Source organism: Pelophylax lessonae (genome assembly GCF_965119305.1).
Source record: "Pelophylax lessonae genome assembly, chromosome: 4".
Lineage (NCBI taxonomy): Eukaryota > Metazoa > Chordata > Amphibia > Anura > Ranidae > Pelophylax > Pelophylax lessonae.
This window is the reverse complement of record NC_138771.1, coordinates 490,750,603-490,768,827: the sequence shown is the minus strand read 5'-3', so window position 1 is coordinate 490,768,827 and position 18,225 is coordinate 490,750,603. Positions and strand designations below refer to the sequence as shown.

General features: G+C 46.6%; 1 protein-coding gene across 3 annotated transcripts in view; it reads right to left on the bottom strand.

Annotated features, from left to right (window-relative positions):
* The window catches only part of TRIM24 (tripartite motif containing 24), a 134,145-nt gene that overhangs the window by 47,544 nt on the left and 68,376 nt on the right, over positions 1 to 18,225 (bottom strand). For all 3 annotated transcript variants that reach the window (XM_082255033.1, XM_082255034.1, XM_082255035.1), the window contains exons 2-3: positions 6,806 to 6,924; positions 5,603 to 5,753 (exon numbers count right to left, since the gene is read on the bottom strand). In XM_082255033.1, coding sequence (XP_082111159.1) covers positions 5,603 to 5,753; positions 6,806 to 6,924 — 270 coding nt within the window. The remainder of the gene's footprint in view (positions 1 to 5,602; positions 5,754 to 6,805; positions 6,925 to 18,225) is intronic.

Below are 18,225 nucleotides of genomic sequence, written 5' to 3'. Positions count from 1 at the left end.
TATCCTCGTTAAGATGGAATTCCGAAACTTGTTTCGGCAGAAAAGAAGGATTAGGTCGCAAGACCACCTTATCCAAATGAACAACCAGGTACGGAGACTTGCAGGACAAAGCCGCCAGTTCCGACACTCTGCGAGCCGAAGTGATCGCCACCAAAAAGGCGACCTTTTTGGACAACATAGACAACGAGATCTCCCTGATCTGTTCAAAAGGAGCACGTTGTAACACAGACAGGACTAGATTCAAGTCCCAAGGGGGCAAGGGATCCCTCCTAGGAGGAACCAGATGCCGCACACCCTGAATAAAAGTGCCAACCAAAGAGTTGGAAGCCACGGGACGTTGAAACAGAACGGCCAGCGCAGACACCTGACCCTTTATCGTAGCCAGCGCCAAACGCTGATCGACACCCGTCTGAAGGAAAGACAGCACACGGGAAACCGAGTACGTGCGGGGTGAAAACCCCCTGGACTCACACCAGGCAAAATAGGCCTTCCAAGTACGGTAATAAACCTTTCCCGAGGAAGACTTCCTCGCGTTGATCAAGGTATGAACAACCTCTGGAGAGAGACCCTTCTCCTTCAGGACCTCGGTCTCAACAGCCAGGCCGTCAAAGCCAGCGACTGTAAAGCAGGATGGTAAATCGGTCCTTGAGACAGTAGATCGTCCCGAAGAGGCAGACGCCAGGGGGCGTCGACCGCCAGATTCACGAGGTCTGCGTACCAGGACCGGCGAGGCCAGTCCGGTGCCACAAGAATCACCGTGCTGCGTTCCGAGTGTAACCTGCGAAGGAACCGGGACAGCAACTGAATCGGTGGAAACGCGTACATCAGCCTGTACTGATGCCACGGGGCCACTAACGCGTCCGACGCGTCTGCCCGAGGGTCGCGCGTCCTTGCCACGAACCTCTTCACCTTGTAGTTGAGGCGAGACGCGAACAGGTCCACATCTGGAAGACCCCACTTCGCGCACAACATCTGGAAGACAGCCGGGTGGAGAGACCATTCCCCCTGATCCAGGGTCTGGCGACTCAGATAGTCCGCCTGCCAGTTCTCCACTCCCGGAATGTGAACCGCCGTTATCGCCGGGACATGAGTCTCGGCCTAAGACAGAATGTCGGCCACTTCTCGAGCCGCTCGGGCACTCCTGGTGCCCCCTTGGTGGTTGATGTAGGCCACCGCCGTGGCATTGTCCGTCTGCACCCGAACCGGGCAGCCCTGCAGCCGGTCCGTCCAGCGATGAAGACAGAGCCTTATCGCACGCAATTCCAGAATGTTGATCGGGAGGGAAGACTCCCCCTCCGACCAGGTCCCCTGGGCGGACAGAACGCCCAGAACACCACCCCAGCCCGACAGGCTGGCATCCGTGGTGATTATCGTCCACGAGATCGGACGAAACGACTTGCCCCCGGACACCAACGGGGACTGGAGCCACCACAGAAGGTTTTCCCTGGTGCGATGACTCAACGAGATCTGAAGATCCAGAGACTGAGGTCGCCCGTCCCACTTGGACAAGATCTCCGCCTGGAGACCCCGCGTGTGAAACGGCGCGAAAGGAATCGCCTCGAAAGCCGAGACCATCAATCCCAGACATCTCATACACGTCCGCAGAGACGAGTTCGGAACGTCCCTGAGGGACCTGACTTCCTCCTGAAGAGTCCTGAGTTTGTCTTCCGGCAGGAAGACCCTCGCCTGCACCGAGTCCAGTATCATTCCCAGATAGGGAAGACGAACCGACGGACTCAGTGTCGACTTTGGAACATTTATCGTCCAACCGAACTCCTGCAGAGTTTGCATCGTGACAGACAGGTCCTTCTCCAGACCCTGACTGGTCGCAGACCGAATCAGAATGTCGTCCAGATACCCCAGGACAGAAATGCCCTGGGCTCTCAATAATGCCAGAACCGGTGCAAGCACCTTGGTGAAGACCCGCGGAGCCGAGGCGAGCCCAAAGGGCAACGCCACGAACTGGTAGTGATCCTCCGCAATGGCAAATCGAAGGTATCTCTGATGACCTTCGAATATGGGGATGTGAAGATACGCATCCTTCAAATCGATGGAGGCCATGAATTCCCCCGGAACCAGGGCAGCCACCACCGAGCGCAGGGATTCCATGCGGAACTTGCGAACCCTCACAGAGCGGTTCAGAGCTTTCAAGTCCAGAATTGGACGAACCTTGCCCTCCTTTCTGGGCACAGTGAACAGATTGGAATAAAACCCCCGAAATCTGTCCCGATGAGGCACCGGAACCACCACTCCCTGAGCCCTCAGGTCCCGCACCGCCAGGTGCAGATCCCGCAGACGCTCCGGAGACAGTTGTAGATTTGAGGGAAAAAACCTGCTCTCTGGCCGAGAGAGAAACTCGATCTTGTAACCAGATCGAACGATTTCCAGAACCCATCTGTCCCGCACACGGGCCAACCAGGGCTGAAGAAAACCGAGCAAGCGTCCCCCCACCCCAAAACTGGGTGAGGGCGCCCCTTCAGGCCGAACTGTTATGGGCCGCAGGTCCGGATTGGCCGGACTTCTGTTTTCCAGACCAGGGTTTCTTCTGAGAGCCCTGGCCCTTGAACGGTTTGCCCTTGTAGTGCGGCCGAAAGGCACGAAAGGACCCCTGAGGGGGTCGAAAATTAGCATGCTTCTTCCCAGAAGCCCCCTTAGCCTTGGGGAAATGGGGCAAGAGAGTGCTCTTACCCCCGGTAATCCCCTTAATCAACACATCCAGGGACTCCCCAAAAAGGCGAGACCCATCATAAGGCAGATTGGCTAAGGTTTTACGTGAAGATTGGTCCACCGACCAACATTTCAACCAAACCAGGCGGCGAGACAACACCGCCACGCTGTGCACACGCGCGGCCAACGGAATCAGGTCCAGGTCCGCATCACACAGATACATGACACCCTGGTGGATCTGATCCACCATATCCAGGGTCGCCGCTGAGGCCGAATCGGCCACTAGGACGCGCCTAAGCATCTGCGTCCAACTTGCGATCGCCTGGGCCGCCATGAGAGAAGCAAACAGAGCCTTAAGCATAGAACCCGTAACAGAATAAGTATGACGGGCAAGAGACTCCAGTCTCCTATCCGTGGCATCACGGAAAATAGGGGATCCCTCTGCAGGGATCGCAGTGGCTTTGTTCAAAACCGCAATAGCATGATCCACTGGCGGAGGCACACACCACCGTTCATCAGTGGCAGGCGAGAAAGGATAACGCAGCTTGAATTTACTTGGTACCGCAAAAGGCTTGCGCAAATCGCGCCATTGGTCCTTAACAGCGCGCTGAAAATCAGCATTGCAGGGAAAAACCTGCGGCGTCCTGCGTTTTCTCTGCGTCCCATAAGCCGCCAAGGCAGCTGGGGGACACACCTCGTCCTGCAAACGTAGCGTCTGCTTAATGGAAGCAATCAACTCATCCATGATTGCAAGCTCTTCAGGCGAGCCAGGGGGAGAATTATCAACCCCCTCAACTTCAGCCTCTACCTCAGACCCCACTAGATCAAGAGAGGAGCGGGACCCCGATAGGGGGGTCCCCGCCAGAACAGCCCCATCACCTTCACCCTCAGAATCAGAGGACAGAGCAACTCTGGGCCGTTTAGTAGATTGAGCAGCCACCAGCATTTGCACCTGTGCAGCAAGGCCAGCCACAATAGTGGCCAAATCCCCCCCTGGGGGGGAAACAGCGGTCCCCTGGCTTTCCACCAATACTGTGGGAAACTTGCCCTCCTGAGAATCCATTGCCCCTGTATGCCAGACAACCAAGGGTTAACTGCCCCCTTACAGCAAGCGCGGCAAGCGCAGCCCACCGCACCACACTCAGGCACAATGAGACCCCCACAGGGAATATACAGACTGAATACAGGCAATGGAACACAGGAATAGAAGGATAAAACCTGAGGAGACTCCGCTGCTGCTGCTGCCTCGATCGGTGCTTCCAGGAGAGAGGAAGTGATGCTGCCAGGGCGCTCTATGTAAGCCTATGGAGGCTACAAGAAAATGGCCGCCGTGCATGTAAACCATGCGGCCGGAGCGGGCGCCGGTAAAATGGCGCCGTTTGGCGCCGAAATCGCCGCTCCACAGTGCATAAAATCACACACAAAATTATCCCAAAATATGGATACATGTTAGATCGCCGCAGCGATCGCTGTATATGCCCCAACATGCCATTAAAAACATGCCCCACAGCACACAGCTCCTCACACTGCCCAGCCTGACATACTCAGTGTCATACAGCTCCCCCCCCCCCTTGCAGCCCACAGCATGCAGCCGAGATATAGGGAGACAAGCAGTGTGATTAAAGGCAGGTTACACAGTCCCAGACTGAGACCCCCCCCAGACAGACAGGTCCCCACATAGATACACTTACCTCACATGGCGTGGGGAACCCGCACAGGCGAACAAGCCGCTGCACATGAGGCAGGGAGAGTCGCAAATCAAGACGCACACAATGGCGGTTCAGAAACCGCACAGCGTCCGGTGAGGTAGCCACCTCACCAATCATCCCTGCACCGAACAGGGATGGGTCGTTCACCGTGCCAGGAGCGTTACCTGGCTGAACGCTCGATGGCAGACTGGGAAGCCACTGACCCACGACCTGCGACCAGGGGGATCAGCCCGAGACCCAGTCCGCATGATCCTCTTCGTCCGAAGAACTAACTAATGCTGACAAAAATAACAGCTAAGTAAAGGTAGAGAGAAAACTCAAACAAAAAATCAAAAAGAAGAAAGAGTCTGGGACAAAAAGTCCCAGCACAGAGAGAGCCAGCCACTCCTGACAAGCTAGACATTAAAACTGAGATATGGTTGCAGGAAGTAGGAGGGTATTGACTGAGGGGACCACCCCTTGAGGGTGGGATATGTTAAAGCTTTATTGTTAACATATTCTGTTGCCTAGCTACTCCTTCGGAGCAAAGTCTAATACCCCATATGTGACGAATATGAAGAGGCGGCGACTGTCGGAGGACGTAAGAGAAATACTGATTTTAACTTGTAAACAAAAAGTGTCCGAAATAGGGCTGGGGCTTAAGTGGTTAATTAAGCATGCCACATAAAACAAAACATTTTAGGCAAGGTAATACACAGGGAGGTTTTTTTGTTCAAAAAGGGATATGGATGCAAGAATCTCCCCTGCAGCGCTATTGTATTCCGACAACGGGAACCCCCTTCCCCCCAGAATAGACAGATCAGCCACTGGCTGAATGAGCTGGTCAAATGGTGGTCTTTCAGCAGGAGAGAGAGCACAGTACACAAGAACCAGATGTATTTTGGCAAGTGTGTACCCAGCTTTAGTGTTCTCTTGTGGCCACTTGGCTGCTACAGCCCCTCTTCCTCATCAAGATCCAATGGTATGGGCAAAATTTAAACTGCAGCTGCTCTATTGACAGGATTATTGTCTGCCGTCAATCAGACCCCGCAGGACTAAGCAGGGGGCTTGCCAGTATGCAATGTCAAAGGATGACTACAAAACTACAGGTATGCCATGCATAATATATACATAGCTACACCAAATACTGCAATATCGGTTTTTAATACAATTGTTCTGCAATCCCTTCCACATTACCCTGAAAAAGAAATGTCCGGTATCACAGAACATAATGAAGAGTCACTCACCAGGTGGCACCTCCTCCTTCTGGCGCACAGTGTGGTCTTTGGTGAACTTTACCCTCTGATGGGCCTGGATGCAGTTTTTGCACAGCCATTCCACACACTCTACACAGAAGCCGCGAGCCTCCGCGTTGTCCTCACAGCTTGTGCAAGCTTGCTAAAGGGACAGGAAACATCCAGATTAAGATGGACTAAATATTGCAAAGATTTAAAAAAAAAAAAAAAAAAACCCTTAGTCAGTCATTGTGCTGTATGAGGAGTGCTTGAGCTCCAGCTATGGGCAAGGTCAAGATCTACATAGAGTTTACAATACAGAGATTAGGAGTTCCCAGGGTACAGGTCAAGTAAAATCTAAAGATACAGACAGAAACATTAATTTTTGCTCCAACTGTGCCCTTTTGTAATGGGGACAAAGGCATAGGTAGTAGAACGGGGAAGGCTTTTAGTAGAGCAGGGAAGAGTTGGGTACTTCTGACACTTCACAAACACACACAGCAATAATAAAAAAAAATCTGTGAGAAATTAGAACTTTTCACTTTTTCGTAAAATGAATAAATAATCCGTTGCTCCTCTTTTTACACACATATGCAACACACCCTCCCTTCAAGTCTTATGGAACTACTGTAGATTTGAGGAGCAAATTGTGAACGTCCTTTCCAGAAGTATGAACATAGCAACATGTATGCTGCAGAATAAGCAGGGCCTAGCTGGAAGATTATTCAACAGGTGATGCTCAGCAAGCTGCATGGTAAAGTTATTGGAGGGGGACAAGTACCTTTGAATTTTTAAAAGATAACTGTGTAATATTTATTATTGGCCTTTCTATAGCGCCATCAATTTATAGTGTGCTTTACATACTGTACATTCTCATCGGTCTCTCCCTTGAAGCCTACAAACTAAGGTCCCCATCTGCAAATACACACACACTAGGGTCAATTTAGAAAGGGGCCAATTAACTTACCAGCAGAACATGAAAAAAACTATATATAGATATTGTCATGACCAGGATTCGAACCAGGGACTCCAGTGCTGCAAGGCAGAAGCACAAACTACTAAGCCTCTGTGCTAAAAGTAGATATCCTTCAAGTTTTTGATACTGTTGGGAAATGATAGGGGATTTTGTTTGTGCCCCCATTATAAAAGATTTTATTTAGCTTTCTATGCCATTGACAGGAGCAAACACAATGGGACAGGACAGATGGAACTTACCTGGCTCGGCTTCTCTACAGTGCTGCTGGGAACTTCAGTGGTGTCTCTAACAAAGTAGTTTTCTATGATGTCTTTGTCAGCGCACTCCTGACTGCACACCGGACAGCGGATTATCCCAACTGCAGATGAAAAAGTACGGTAAGAAATGTTACAGGGGGAAAAAAAAAAAAATAAAAAAAAAAAATCACAGCTGCTGGCAAAAAAAAACATCTATGGCTCTTTAAAATGGTCTTTTGGCTACTAGAGAAGAAGTATTTAATGAAGAATGTATAGTAGTTATATTTATTAGGATGCTCGGATTATTACACACACACAAGAAAAAAAAAAAAAAAAAAAAAAAGTAGTAAATCTGGTAAATTTAAATCTGAAAAATATAGCCTCTGTGGAACTGAAATCCCAAGTCAGGTTTGCCAGCATGACCTAGTTTTCTTCTGTTGGACTACACCCAGCCATACATGGGTCAAAACTTGCCCGGTTGAGCAGGGAACTGCAAAATTTGAAAAATGGGCACCCTGACTGTACCAAAGGCGATCTAGATTGACTTCAATGCAACCACCCTGTCTGATAAGTTCTGCTTGATTAGCGCTGCCTTCTATAGCCAGGAAAACCGATCATTGCATTCCAAGACACCCCCCCCCCCCCCCAAATCAGAATACAATAGCTCAGCAGGAGCGATGCTCCTATCCACCTCAAATGTGTGGATGGGGGAAAGACCTTTTTTGTTCAACCTACTGGTTGAGCAGAGAAAAAAAAAACTAATGTACTGGCTGCTTTAAGAATACCTATCCTCTCATGCCATAAAAATGGGGGTGGAGGTGTTCTGTAGTCCAACAGAGGAAACTGGATGGGGCTCAACACTGCTGAGCTGAAGGATTTTTTTGCAGCAGAGGCACACCAAGTTGTGAGCTCACTACAGAAAGTTTAAAGCTCACTGGATTTCTGCCAGATCAGCGGGTATTATTCTGTACTCGCAGCATTAAAAAAAAAAAAAAAGGATAAAAAACTTTGGGGAAAAGTAAGTAGTGCAGAGATATACTGAAGGTAACCAAAACAAACTTACATAAACTGCATTATAAATTCACTTTAAAGTGGTTCTAAAGGCTTTAGGTTTCCGATCTAGTGATGTGCATGATGAGCGCAGCGGCCCCACAGCTTCTGTCAATCAAAAGCTGTGACACTAGATGGGGTGGGGTGGGGTTGAGGCAGAGTCCCTCTGTCTGGGTCAATAGACGCAGCAGCGGAATTCAGGAGCAAGCACACACGGATGACCCCAGGGAAAACTGCTTTCTGTGGAGGCACTCACCGAAGAGGAGACTGAAGCCCAGGCAAGAGATGCCAGAAGAGGAGGATCGGGGCTGCTCTGTGCAAAAAGCAGTGCACAGAGAAGGTACCTTTAGCCCCGGTTCACACTACTGCGTGTGCAGGGTTCGCATGTCATGTCGGAGCGCACTGCTCCGACATGACATGCGATCAGCTGTGCGGTGCGAGTTTAGCCATACAGTTTGTATGGCTAAATTCGCATCGCACCCACAGCAAACACGCACAGGAGGCATTTTTGCTGCCGCATCAGGATCGGATCGCACAGCGGTTCACACTTGTGCGATCCGATCCTGTGCGAACTGCACGATCGCACTGCGATATGCGATCAAACTGGGGGTGTCGTTAAGATTACATTGACACCCCCAGTGGATCGCATATGGCAGTGTGAACTGCCGGGGGTGCGTGTGCGATGCGGGAACAGGCTGCGAATTCGCAGCCTTCCCGCATCGCATAAGTGTGAACCGAGCCTTAGGCATGAGTGTTATTTTAATTGAAAGAGGGAAAAAAAAAAAAAAAACACAGCAGAAGCGTTTAATACCACTTTAACTTAGGTGAACATTATATAAATACAATTTCAGCCAACCGCCTGCCTCAAACCCAAAATCAAAAAACACTCTGCACATGAACAGCTCTGGCTGCTGCATGGGCTAAGCATGTGAATAAGCCCTATTTCAGACACAAAAGTACTACAGGCAATGTTTTCCTGGTGTAAAAGCAGAAATTCCCCTGTTTAAAGCTCATCCTATTAAAACACAAGTCATAGCTACAAAGGTTAAAAGTAAATAAAACTTGATTTCCTAGAACACAATAGGTTTTGTGGACAAGCATTATCAAGCAATTTTGACACACACAAAAGTCATATGACTACTACAATGCTTTTCTAATAACTCCTCCAGCAGCCAACCAACAGCTGCTTTATCTGAATGCAGCTACACATCTGATTATGTAAATGTCATGCCATGGCCAGGTTACAGCAGTTATCCAACGGGTTACATAACAAATACTGGATAACCTCCTCTGCCAGAAGGCAGGATCCAAAATAGGACTTAAAAGGCATATTCCACCATTTGAAAACAATTTAATAAATGCACCAACATTAAATATCTGCACTGGAGCCTGCAAAGCATAACAACTGATCAGTGAATCCCAAGCGCAATGCACAGGCTCCTGCAGACTGCTCGCCCAGCCCTAGGTCCATATGGAGGTACGGACCTTCAGTTATGGGGCTGGAGGAGGTACATAACACACAAGTGTATGGACATCCCGACGCTCGTGTTCTATTAAGATGGGATTTGTAGCTTTCCATTCACAGTGTGAACAGGCCCAATTCAAACATACACAGAATGCTACAGGTAGAAGTAGTCCATGATCCAGGCAAGGTCAGAAAGGTGGAACTAACCTTTAGTGAGGAAACCTCACAACAATAAGATCCTGACTACTCTTCACTAGCGATGGGCTTGGCGTGTTCTGATCGAGCCCACCAGAATGCCGGCACTGCACACCGCCAATCATAAGCAGCCTGTTTATGTGAAGGTGTTGGTCGGTATGATTGGCGGCGTGCAGTGAGGTCTTGCTGGCGGGCTTGATCCAAACACGCCCAAGCCCATCACTGCTCTCCATATTTTTTCAGACTTCTCCTAGGTATCCCCTATCCTTCACATTCTATCAATCATTTTTTTTTTTTTTTTTAAATAAAAAAGGGGAGAGGTCTAAACTATCTGGTAAAACTATCATAGCAAGTGTAAGGAAACCACGTTCAATGTTATCAGTATTATGAAAACTGTTGCAGTGATAGCGCAAAATACAAAATGAAAATGAACAGCACACTGCGTCTTTGGGATAACCTTAAATTTAAATATCAGCTACAATCCCCCCACAACCCCCTGCTTTCATTTCTACACAATCCATCCCCCCCCCCCCAGCCTGGGAAGCCCCATCGGCATTCCGTAATTGGGTGACGGCTGGCCTTCTCAGCACAGTCCATGATCACATTCAACTCCTTTAAGCCTTTTCCAACGCTTTGTGAATCTTATAACATACCAAACTCGGAAATCTTTCGCTACCTACAAATTAAGCACTTTCTGGCCAAATGTATCCGCACTGACTCTTCCTTACCCAACATGACTTCTTTTGAACACACTTGCCTCCATGAGCCACATGCCCGGGGCCTCATATCCACGTTATACACCAGACTCACTAACTCCCCCGACCGCACGCCTCCCGCTTATACTACTAAGTAGGAACAGGATCTAGGGTCCACCATAGATGTTGAAGATTGGTCCAAAATCTGGCAATCAACAAAGACGGCCTCACAAAATATAGTAGCCTCGGAAACAAACTACAAAGTTCTGATGCGGTGGTATTTAGTACCCGCACGCATTGCAAAATTTTCACCCTCCTACTCTGCAACATGTTTTCGGGGTTGCCTGGAGACAGGCACACACTTGCACATTTGGTGGACTTGCCCAGTGGTGCAAAAGTTTTGGCAGGCCGTCTTCCATATTCTCTCCACCCTGATAGATGTTCCGATCTCGCCTGACCCCCTACTGGCTCTCTTGAATGTAAAACCGGATACTGTGTCCAAATTCCGCCACAAACTGTTCCTACAGGTCACAATGGCGGCTAAACAAACCATTGCGAAAGCGTGGAAACCCCAACATCTGCCTTTGACTGAAAGGAAACACCGAATCACCAACGCTATGATTCACGCCAAAAATCGATGCCTTTGGCGGATACAGTCGAGAAGTATGATAGAATCTGGCAACCTTGGGTTGACAATTTTCTTCCCCCCCCCCCCCCCAACTTTGATAGCTCCCTATTGCTGCCCTGAACCATACCTGGACACCCAATACCTTCACTCCTTATGTACTGGCCCCCCCGGCGATCCTTCCCCTTTCCCCTCTGTCTACCCCTCCCCCATTTTATCCTTGTCCCCTCCTGTTCCCCCTTCTCATTGTCCCCCCCCCCCCCGCCAAGATTCCTTCCTTCTGCATACATATGTCCAGAACTACAACGTCTGAGTTTGTTCTACCTTGTCATTTTAACTACAGTTTACAGGTTACCTGTTCGACTTGTTCCATCATTCTGGCTGACTGTAGCCCATGTTTTTCCTGTTTGGTAGATACCCGTGAGGTTCCTCTCATCCCCCTGCCTCTTCCCACACGGTACGGTAGACTTGGGTACTGTCCCCTTTTAGTTTAACAATTGGTTGGTTTTGCCTCCCCACCTAGGCACAGTGTGCTCCCTATATGGGGTGCCGATGGGTTGGCGATGCCAATCACTACTCTCTCATGACCACCCATTTTATCGCCCCTTGTCTACTAACCCTCATGATTTGCTGTAGTTACAGTTATTGGTCATGCTCTGTTACCGAGCTTTGTTTACATTACCTCGCATTATACTGTATATCAAACGTTGTTACTTGCATTATTCAATAAAATACTTGAAACAGAAAAATGAACAGCACATTCACACTAAAGGCTAAACTCCAGGCTGATCTACAAAATAATGCCAATGTATTCATTACGTAAACACTTGCAGCCCCTATATACAGTTACATAGTTGGCGAGGTTGAGGGGAAAAAAAAAAAAAAAAAAAAAAAAAAAAAAAAAAAAGACTTCAGTCCATCCAGTTCAACCCATAATGTGTGTGTTTACTGCTAACCCTACATCGTATGGCCCTGTATGTTGTGGTCTTTAGGGTGCCCATCTAATAGTTTTTTTGAAACTATCAATGCTCCCAGCAGATACCACTGCTTGTGGAAGAGTATTCCACATCCTTACCGCTCTGATAGTAAAGAACCCCTTACGTAGTTTAAGGATAAACCGCTTTTCTTCTAGTTTAAAGCCTAGTACACACGCAACGAATTTCCGCCGACCGGTCATCCATCTTTTGTCCAGAGTGGTGTTTTGTTGGTTGGAATTTGCCTAGACTGCACACGAATTTTCCGGCACGACAAAATTCTACTTCAGAAGTGATGTCATGTGTTGGTTTGCTTTGTGTGCTTTCTTCTCTGAGCATGCCCAGTCTTGCTCATAAGATTTTTCCCTGTCGAAATTTGTACTGACTGCACGAAAATCGGACATGTTTTGACGGAGGTTTTCTGCACACCAGATTTTTTTCAGCCGAAAAGTCTGAGTCGGTTGTCGGAAGCATCATACTAACAAGCCGAAAATCGGCAGATCGGTCGTCGGACAAAAATTCCCGGACGAATTTCGACTCGTGTGTACGGGCCTTTAGTGAGTGGACGGTGTCTTCTTGTATTCCCTTTTTCTGAAAAGTTTGTTCCTTATGCTATGGTCACTAGTACAGTATTTGTACATTGATATCATATCCCCTCTCAAAACGTCTCTTCTCCAGAGAGAATAAGTTAAATTCTTGTAGTCTTTCCTCATAGCGGATGTCCTCCATTCCCCTAATTATCTTTGTTGCCCTTCTCTGGACTCTCTCCAGTTCCAGCACATGCCTTCTGAAGACCGGTGCCCAGAACTGGACGGCATATTCAAGATGTGGCCGGACCAGAGTCTTATACAGTGGGAGAATAATCTATTTTTGGAGTGAATTCCTTTTTATACAGGTCATTATTCTGTTGGCTTTGCTTGCAGCTGCTTGGCATTGCATGCCACTGCCAAGCCTTTTGTCCACTAGGACCCCCAGGTAATTTTCATCTTCGTATCACCCACAGGTCGCAACTCACTTCTAAATAAAAGGTTAGTAGATTGGTGTGGCAAGAATGATTTTTTATGAATCCATGCTGGGTACTACTAATAATAGTTTTTATAACTAAAGTCTTGCATATAGTGCCTTAGCATCCCCTCCAAAATTTTGCAGACTACTGATGTTAGGCTAACCGGCTATAGTTCCCTGGGATATATCTCGTCCCTTTTTTAAAAATTGGTACCACGTTGGCTTTTTTCCAATCTGCTGGCACCATACCCGTCTGTAGACTACTCAAAGATCAAGAATAATATTTGGGCTGAGCAGTGCTCAGACTGGGAGAATGAGAAGCAGCACAAGGGGTCAATCGGGTGTGCTGAAGTGCTTATATGCGAAAAGAACAGCATGCTAAAAGAAGGAGAGTGATGGAGTTATGCTCGGTCTGCTGCTTTTCATATCCCAGTCATAGGCTTGGGGAAGGGACAAGACTTGTTAGGGTTACTAAACTGCAACACGGGGAGTCAAATCTAGGTCTCCTGTCCTTCCAGAGAGGAAGCCCAATAAAGCTGTGTATGTCTCACGGCAGGGTGGCCAGAAATCTGCTCCTATAAATGCATTTCATCTGCCTGCAGCTCTTACAAAAGAGCTCTGATCTAAACATATTTTTGAACCATCAAGACAGATGATTTTGAAGTGGAGGAGAGGCATAGTTTAGTCTGAACTGAGCCCAGGATATTATCAAAGCTTCTGATAACACTGCTAAAAGATCCTTGGCCCTGGCTAGAGGGTCACAATGTTGAATCTGTGGGCCTGGATGTCCATGTATGGATTCCCCAATCTCCGACACATCAGGCTGATGACATGGGGGTGAAGGGGTAGTTTCCCTTGGTCCATTGTGGTGACGACTGAGGTAATCAGTTTTCCAGTTGTCCACTTCTGGGAATTAAATAGAGATTGCTGGACAGTATTCCTCTGTCCACAAAATATGGCTTGCTTTCTTTAAGGCTGCATGACACCTGGTACCACCTTGATGACCAACACAGACCACAGCCAATGTTCAATCATACCCCGAATGGGTGTCCCTGTAAAAGGGAGGACCAGTGGTGAAGAGCCATCCTTACGACTTCGCTCTAGAGAGTTGATGGGGGGGGGGGGGGGCTTGGATTCTACTTGTGACTATGTCCCTTGTACTATGAAGGATTTAAGTGTGACAAACTGGAAATGAAACCAGAAGTGGTCCCCTATTGCAAAGCATAGAAAACGCTGGGGAGGAGAATAAATGGGGATAAGCTAGGCATCTTGAAGGTCTACAACTGCCAAGTATTCCCCTGGTCTCAGAGAGGCCATCACTGACCTTTCGGAAATATTTTGGAATTTGAAGGCACTTGTTTTGGGATTTTAGGTCCAAGGTAGGAGAAATACCACAGTTGGTTTATGGCACTGTCAACATGTATGAATAGAATTGAACCGGTCCTCTAGAGGTACTGAGGCAACTATTCCCTTCGACAAGACATGGTCCAGGACTTTCTGCAATCTGATTTTTCTGGGGTAGAGCTTGGATGGTTTGAAAGAAGAAAGCCATGAAAGGGTAGATTTTTAAACTATTTTATACCCCTTTGAAACCACATCTGGGGACATCCGTGACCCAGAAATAGACTAACTAACAGATGTCCCCACACTCTTAAAAAGGCGCTCCTTCTTTGATTAATGGGCTTTGGGGGAAGACTGGGTTGGCTTTGTAGGCCAAGTCTAAAGCCAAGGAAGGGCTAACCTTGGATTTGGACGTGAAAGCCTGGGTAGTGTGTGTTCAGGTGCTCCGTTTTGAGGAGGTAGAATCTCATGGGGAATGGAGGGGTTGGAGCTTTCCTCTATGGAAGAACTTTTTATCTTGTGACATCTTATGAACTTGTCAAGTGCCTCACCAAACAAAAGTCCTCCTTCAAAGTTTTAAAGTGCATACATGTGAGGTATCTTTTACAGGCAGCTTCGGATGACCAGGCTTTAAGCCATAAGCGTCTGTGCATGTGAATGGCAATCTGCTATTTTGGAGATTTGTGTCATAACCTATTCTAGGACATCAACACAAGAGCAAGGCAGAAGGTAACTGCTGCAGTTGCCCAGTTGAGGCATGGTCCTGGAATACAGGATCATATTGTTCATTATCTAGTCCAGTTAGCTGCAGTTTGGCAGCCAGAAATTGCAGCAATAGCTGGTTGCAGAGCTGTGCCTGCAAAAGTAAAGAGCCTTTAAGAGTGTCTTAAGCTTTCTTCCCTTCCATGTCTGCCTCTCCCAAAGCAGGCATATTAGGTTGCGACTCAATACAGTGGCACTGGAGAAGGAGCCTGGCGTTGAGCAGTTGACAGTAATGGCAGTTTTAAAGCGGTTAGCTGTCCCAGAAATTTTGACTTTGTTGCAGAAAAATATGTCTTAGTCAGTTTGGATGCTTGTTGCATGTCTGAAATAAAGCTAAAAATTGATGTAGAGATGGGTGTTAAAAAATCAGGTCCTTTTCCAAGGCAAGGAAAGCATTGTCACTCTTGGGTTGAGTGTTGTGCTGGCCTTTAGCAGAGCAAATGGTTACCTGAGCTAATGCTGTGGCCTGGTTTCCGCCATTACTATGAGTGAGGGTATTCCCCTGTGGTATAGAGATTGCCTGTCCTGGCGGGGCATACTCTCAAAAAAGGTGTCTTCAGGGACTGGGTCTCATAGGAATAACAAACTCGGAGGACTTCTTTTCTTAGAAAAACTGAAGCTACACTTTAAATTGACCAGGAATATAAGTGCATATACTGTATGTAACTCTGCATCTTGTCTAATTCATCCAATATCTTCTATATTTGAACTGCTGGAAGAAATGATCATCTTTAGTGTTCGCTAGTATCCAAATCAATAAATATTTCTTGGCATATGTAAACAATTCCTTGAGATTTTCCCCATTTTGCAGTATTATACACTGCATATAGGTAGACTTATGCTGGAACATTAGGTAATTAAAAACACAAGTTTAGCATATAAAAGTGGGAGAAAAAGAATTTACCAATTTTCCAAATTCTTTACAAAAAAAAAAAAAAATACCCCCCTGCCCCCTTTGGTGAGAAACTCCTAAACAAACTCCGGTTCACCCAGACTTTGTTAGTCAAACAATTTGGTAAACAGAGTCCAAGTATCACATGATATCAAATTAAATACACCTATTTCGGGAAGGCCCCAGGCTGTGTTAAGGAACATCAAAACAAGTCTCAAAAATACAGGGTTGGGTTACAGAAAAAAAAAAAAAATCTCAACCTTTGAACACAGTTTAGAGTGCCCTTGAAAAAAAAAAATAATGGAAATCTGGAACAACCCCAAAGCTGGCAAGGAAAGGCATCCAACAAAACCTAATAACCAGATAGGTAGGACAAGTCCTAGACGCAATCCAAAACAATATTGTATACTCTGACGGACCTGTAGGGAACCCACAACCAAAATGAAAAGAAACCAATTAAGGGACAAACTATAATCTGGATGTTCCACCAAGCCATTACACACACTATCTGGAATATCCTAAGAGACCGGTAGGAGCCTTTGAAAATGAAAAAAAAAAAAAATTTGTCCAACAAGCCTAAAATTTTTAGTTTTGACCTGACTACAAACCAATGCATGTGATGGATGATGATCATCATCATCATCTGTCATTACTCAGAGTACCACAGTGTGAAGCATAACGCCCCTTTCACACAGGGCGGATTCTGGCAGCGGGTTGTCTGCTCAGCAAGGGATTTACCTGCTGATCCTCGCTGAGCAGGCGGATTACAGGTCTGTGTCCGATCCACTGATGCAGAGTGGACAGGGCCGGCTGTTCTCTATGGGGAGGTTGGAGGGAAACAGACCACCTGTCTGTTTCCATCTGGCTGTAACCATATCCGCAGTTAGGGAATGGATCCCCAACCTTCTGTTTTTAGCAGACAGGATTGGATCCAGAGTGCAATGGATGGCCCTATCGTGTCTGCCTAGAAAAAAACAAAAAACGGACAGGCAGACCCAATCAGTCCGTCAGCGTGAAAGGGGCCTAATGGTGCTGTTGGCATCATGTGATATTTTTCAGTGGAAGGGATGGAGAACCTGATCAGTACTGAGAACATGAGAACACGATGGATGAAGCCAGAAAACTGCTATTTAACAACTGTCCCCGGGGGGGGGGGGGGGGGGTACTAGATGTACTGTATATAGAGAGAACTGTCCAAAAAAAAAAAAAAAAAAAACATAATTTGATAAGCTTTATAAATGGTCTGTTCCATTTGAAAGATTTTTGGGGGAGATGCAAAAGAGAATACAAAAATGAGCACTTCTAAAAACGAGGCTAATAAATTATTTGAACAGAATTAAAACTTAAGGAAAAAGATTAACTAAGTGGAATCTGCACGGGAAAAAAAAAAAAAAATGAATTATAAAAAAGGGAGAGGAGTTATAAAGAAAAACAACATCTAGAAATTTGGTACAAAAAAAAAAAAAAAAAAAAAAGGATTCCCCATTTAACAGAAGCAATAGAACTTGTAACAATGTTGCATTTATTATTAGTTGTTTCATTGTTACTTTAGTCTTTGCATTGGCACTGAGCTTGCTGATTGGTTACAACAGTGCTGCAGTACATGGTCTGAGGCCAATGTGCGAGCCAGTCACGTTTCCATTAATACTCAAGACAGTCGGCTCCAGAGAACCAGCTCAAACTGGTTTCAGCTGGATGAGACAGAAAAAAAAAAATCCAGACTTAACGTGTCTCAGCTTAAACAGGTCAAACCATTCACATGGAATGGGGGGAGGGACTGCAGTTTACTGCCACAAACCAAGGACCACATCAATCCAGACACCATTGCAATTATTTCAGTGGAAAATTTATGAGCTCCGACCATCCACTGGAAAAGTACACAATTCTAAAGAAAATAGCTATAGGCCAGAATAAAATACTGCATTGCATTAATCTTGCTGGAAAGCTTTGCATAGCAGTGGTAAGAACTGTGCAACAAGGCAAGATGGGAAAAAAAGGCATAGAACCAATTAAAGTTCAGCTCGTCCAGTTTTGTCAATAGCTGTGTCGCTCATAAGAAAAAACAGATGGGAACCAGCATCATAAATTATATTATGCATCCATTACCTTTACAATTATACACCTGCAACTTTTACAAAGACAGCACCCTCACTCATTGCCATTTATAGAAATGAGTAAGGAGTTTTTTCCTCTATAAAAAAAAAAAAAAAAAAAAAAAAAAAAAAAAAAAGTACTTTGATTTTGCCTATCACCCTCCCCCCTATGGGAAGGATGAATTCCATTTGGAGGGGAGTGGAGTGATATTGCCAAAGTAGATTAGGTCATATGACTGCTTATTCAACGTTTGCTTAGGAAAGTCACATGGGCTTGTCTTTAACTCAACCCTTAAAGCACTACTAAACCCAAAACAAAAAACAAC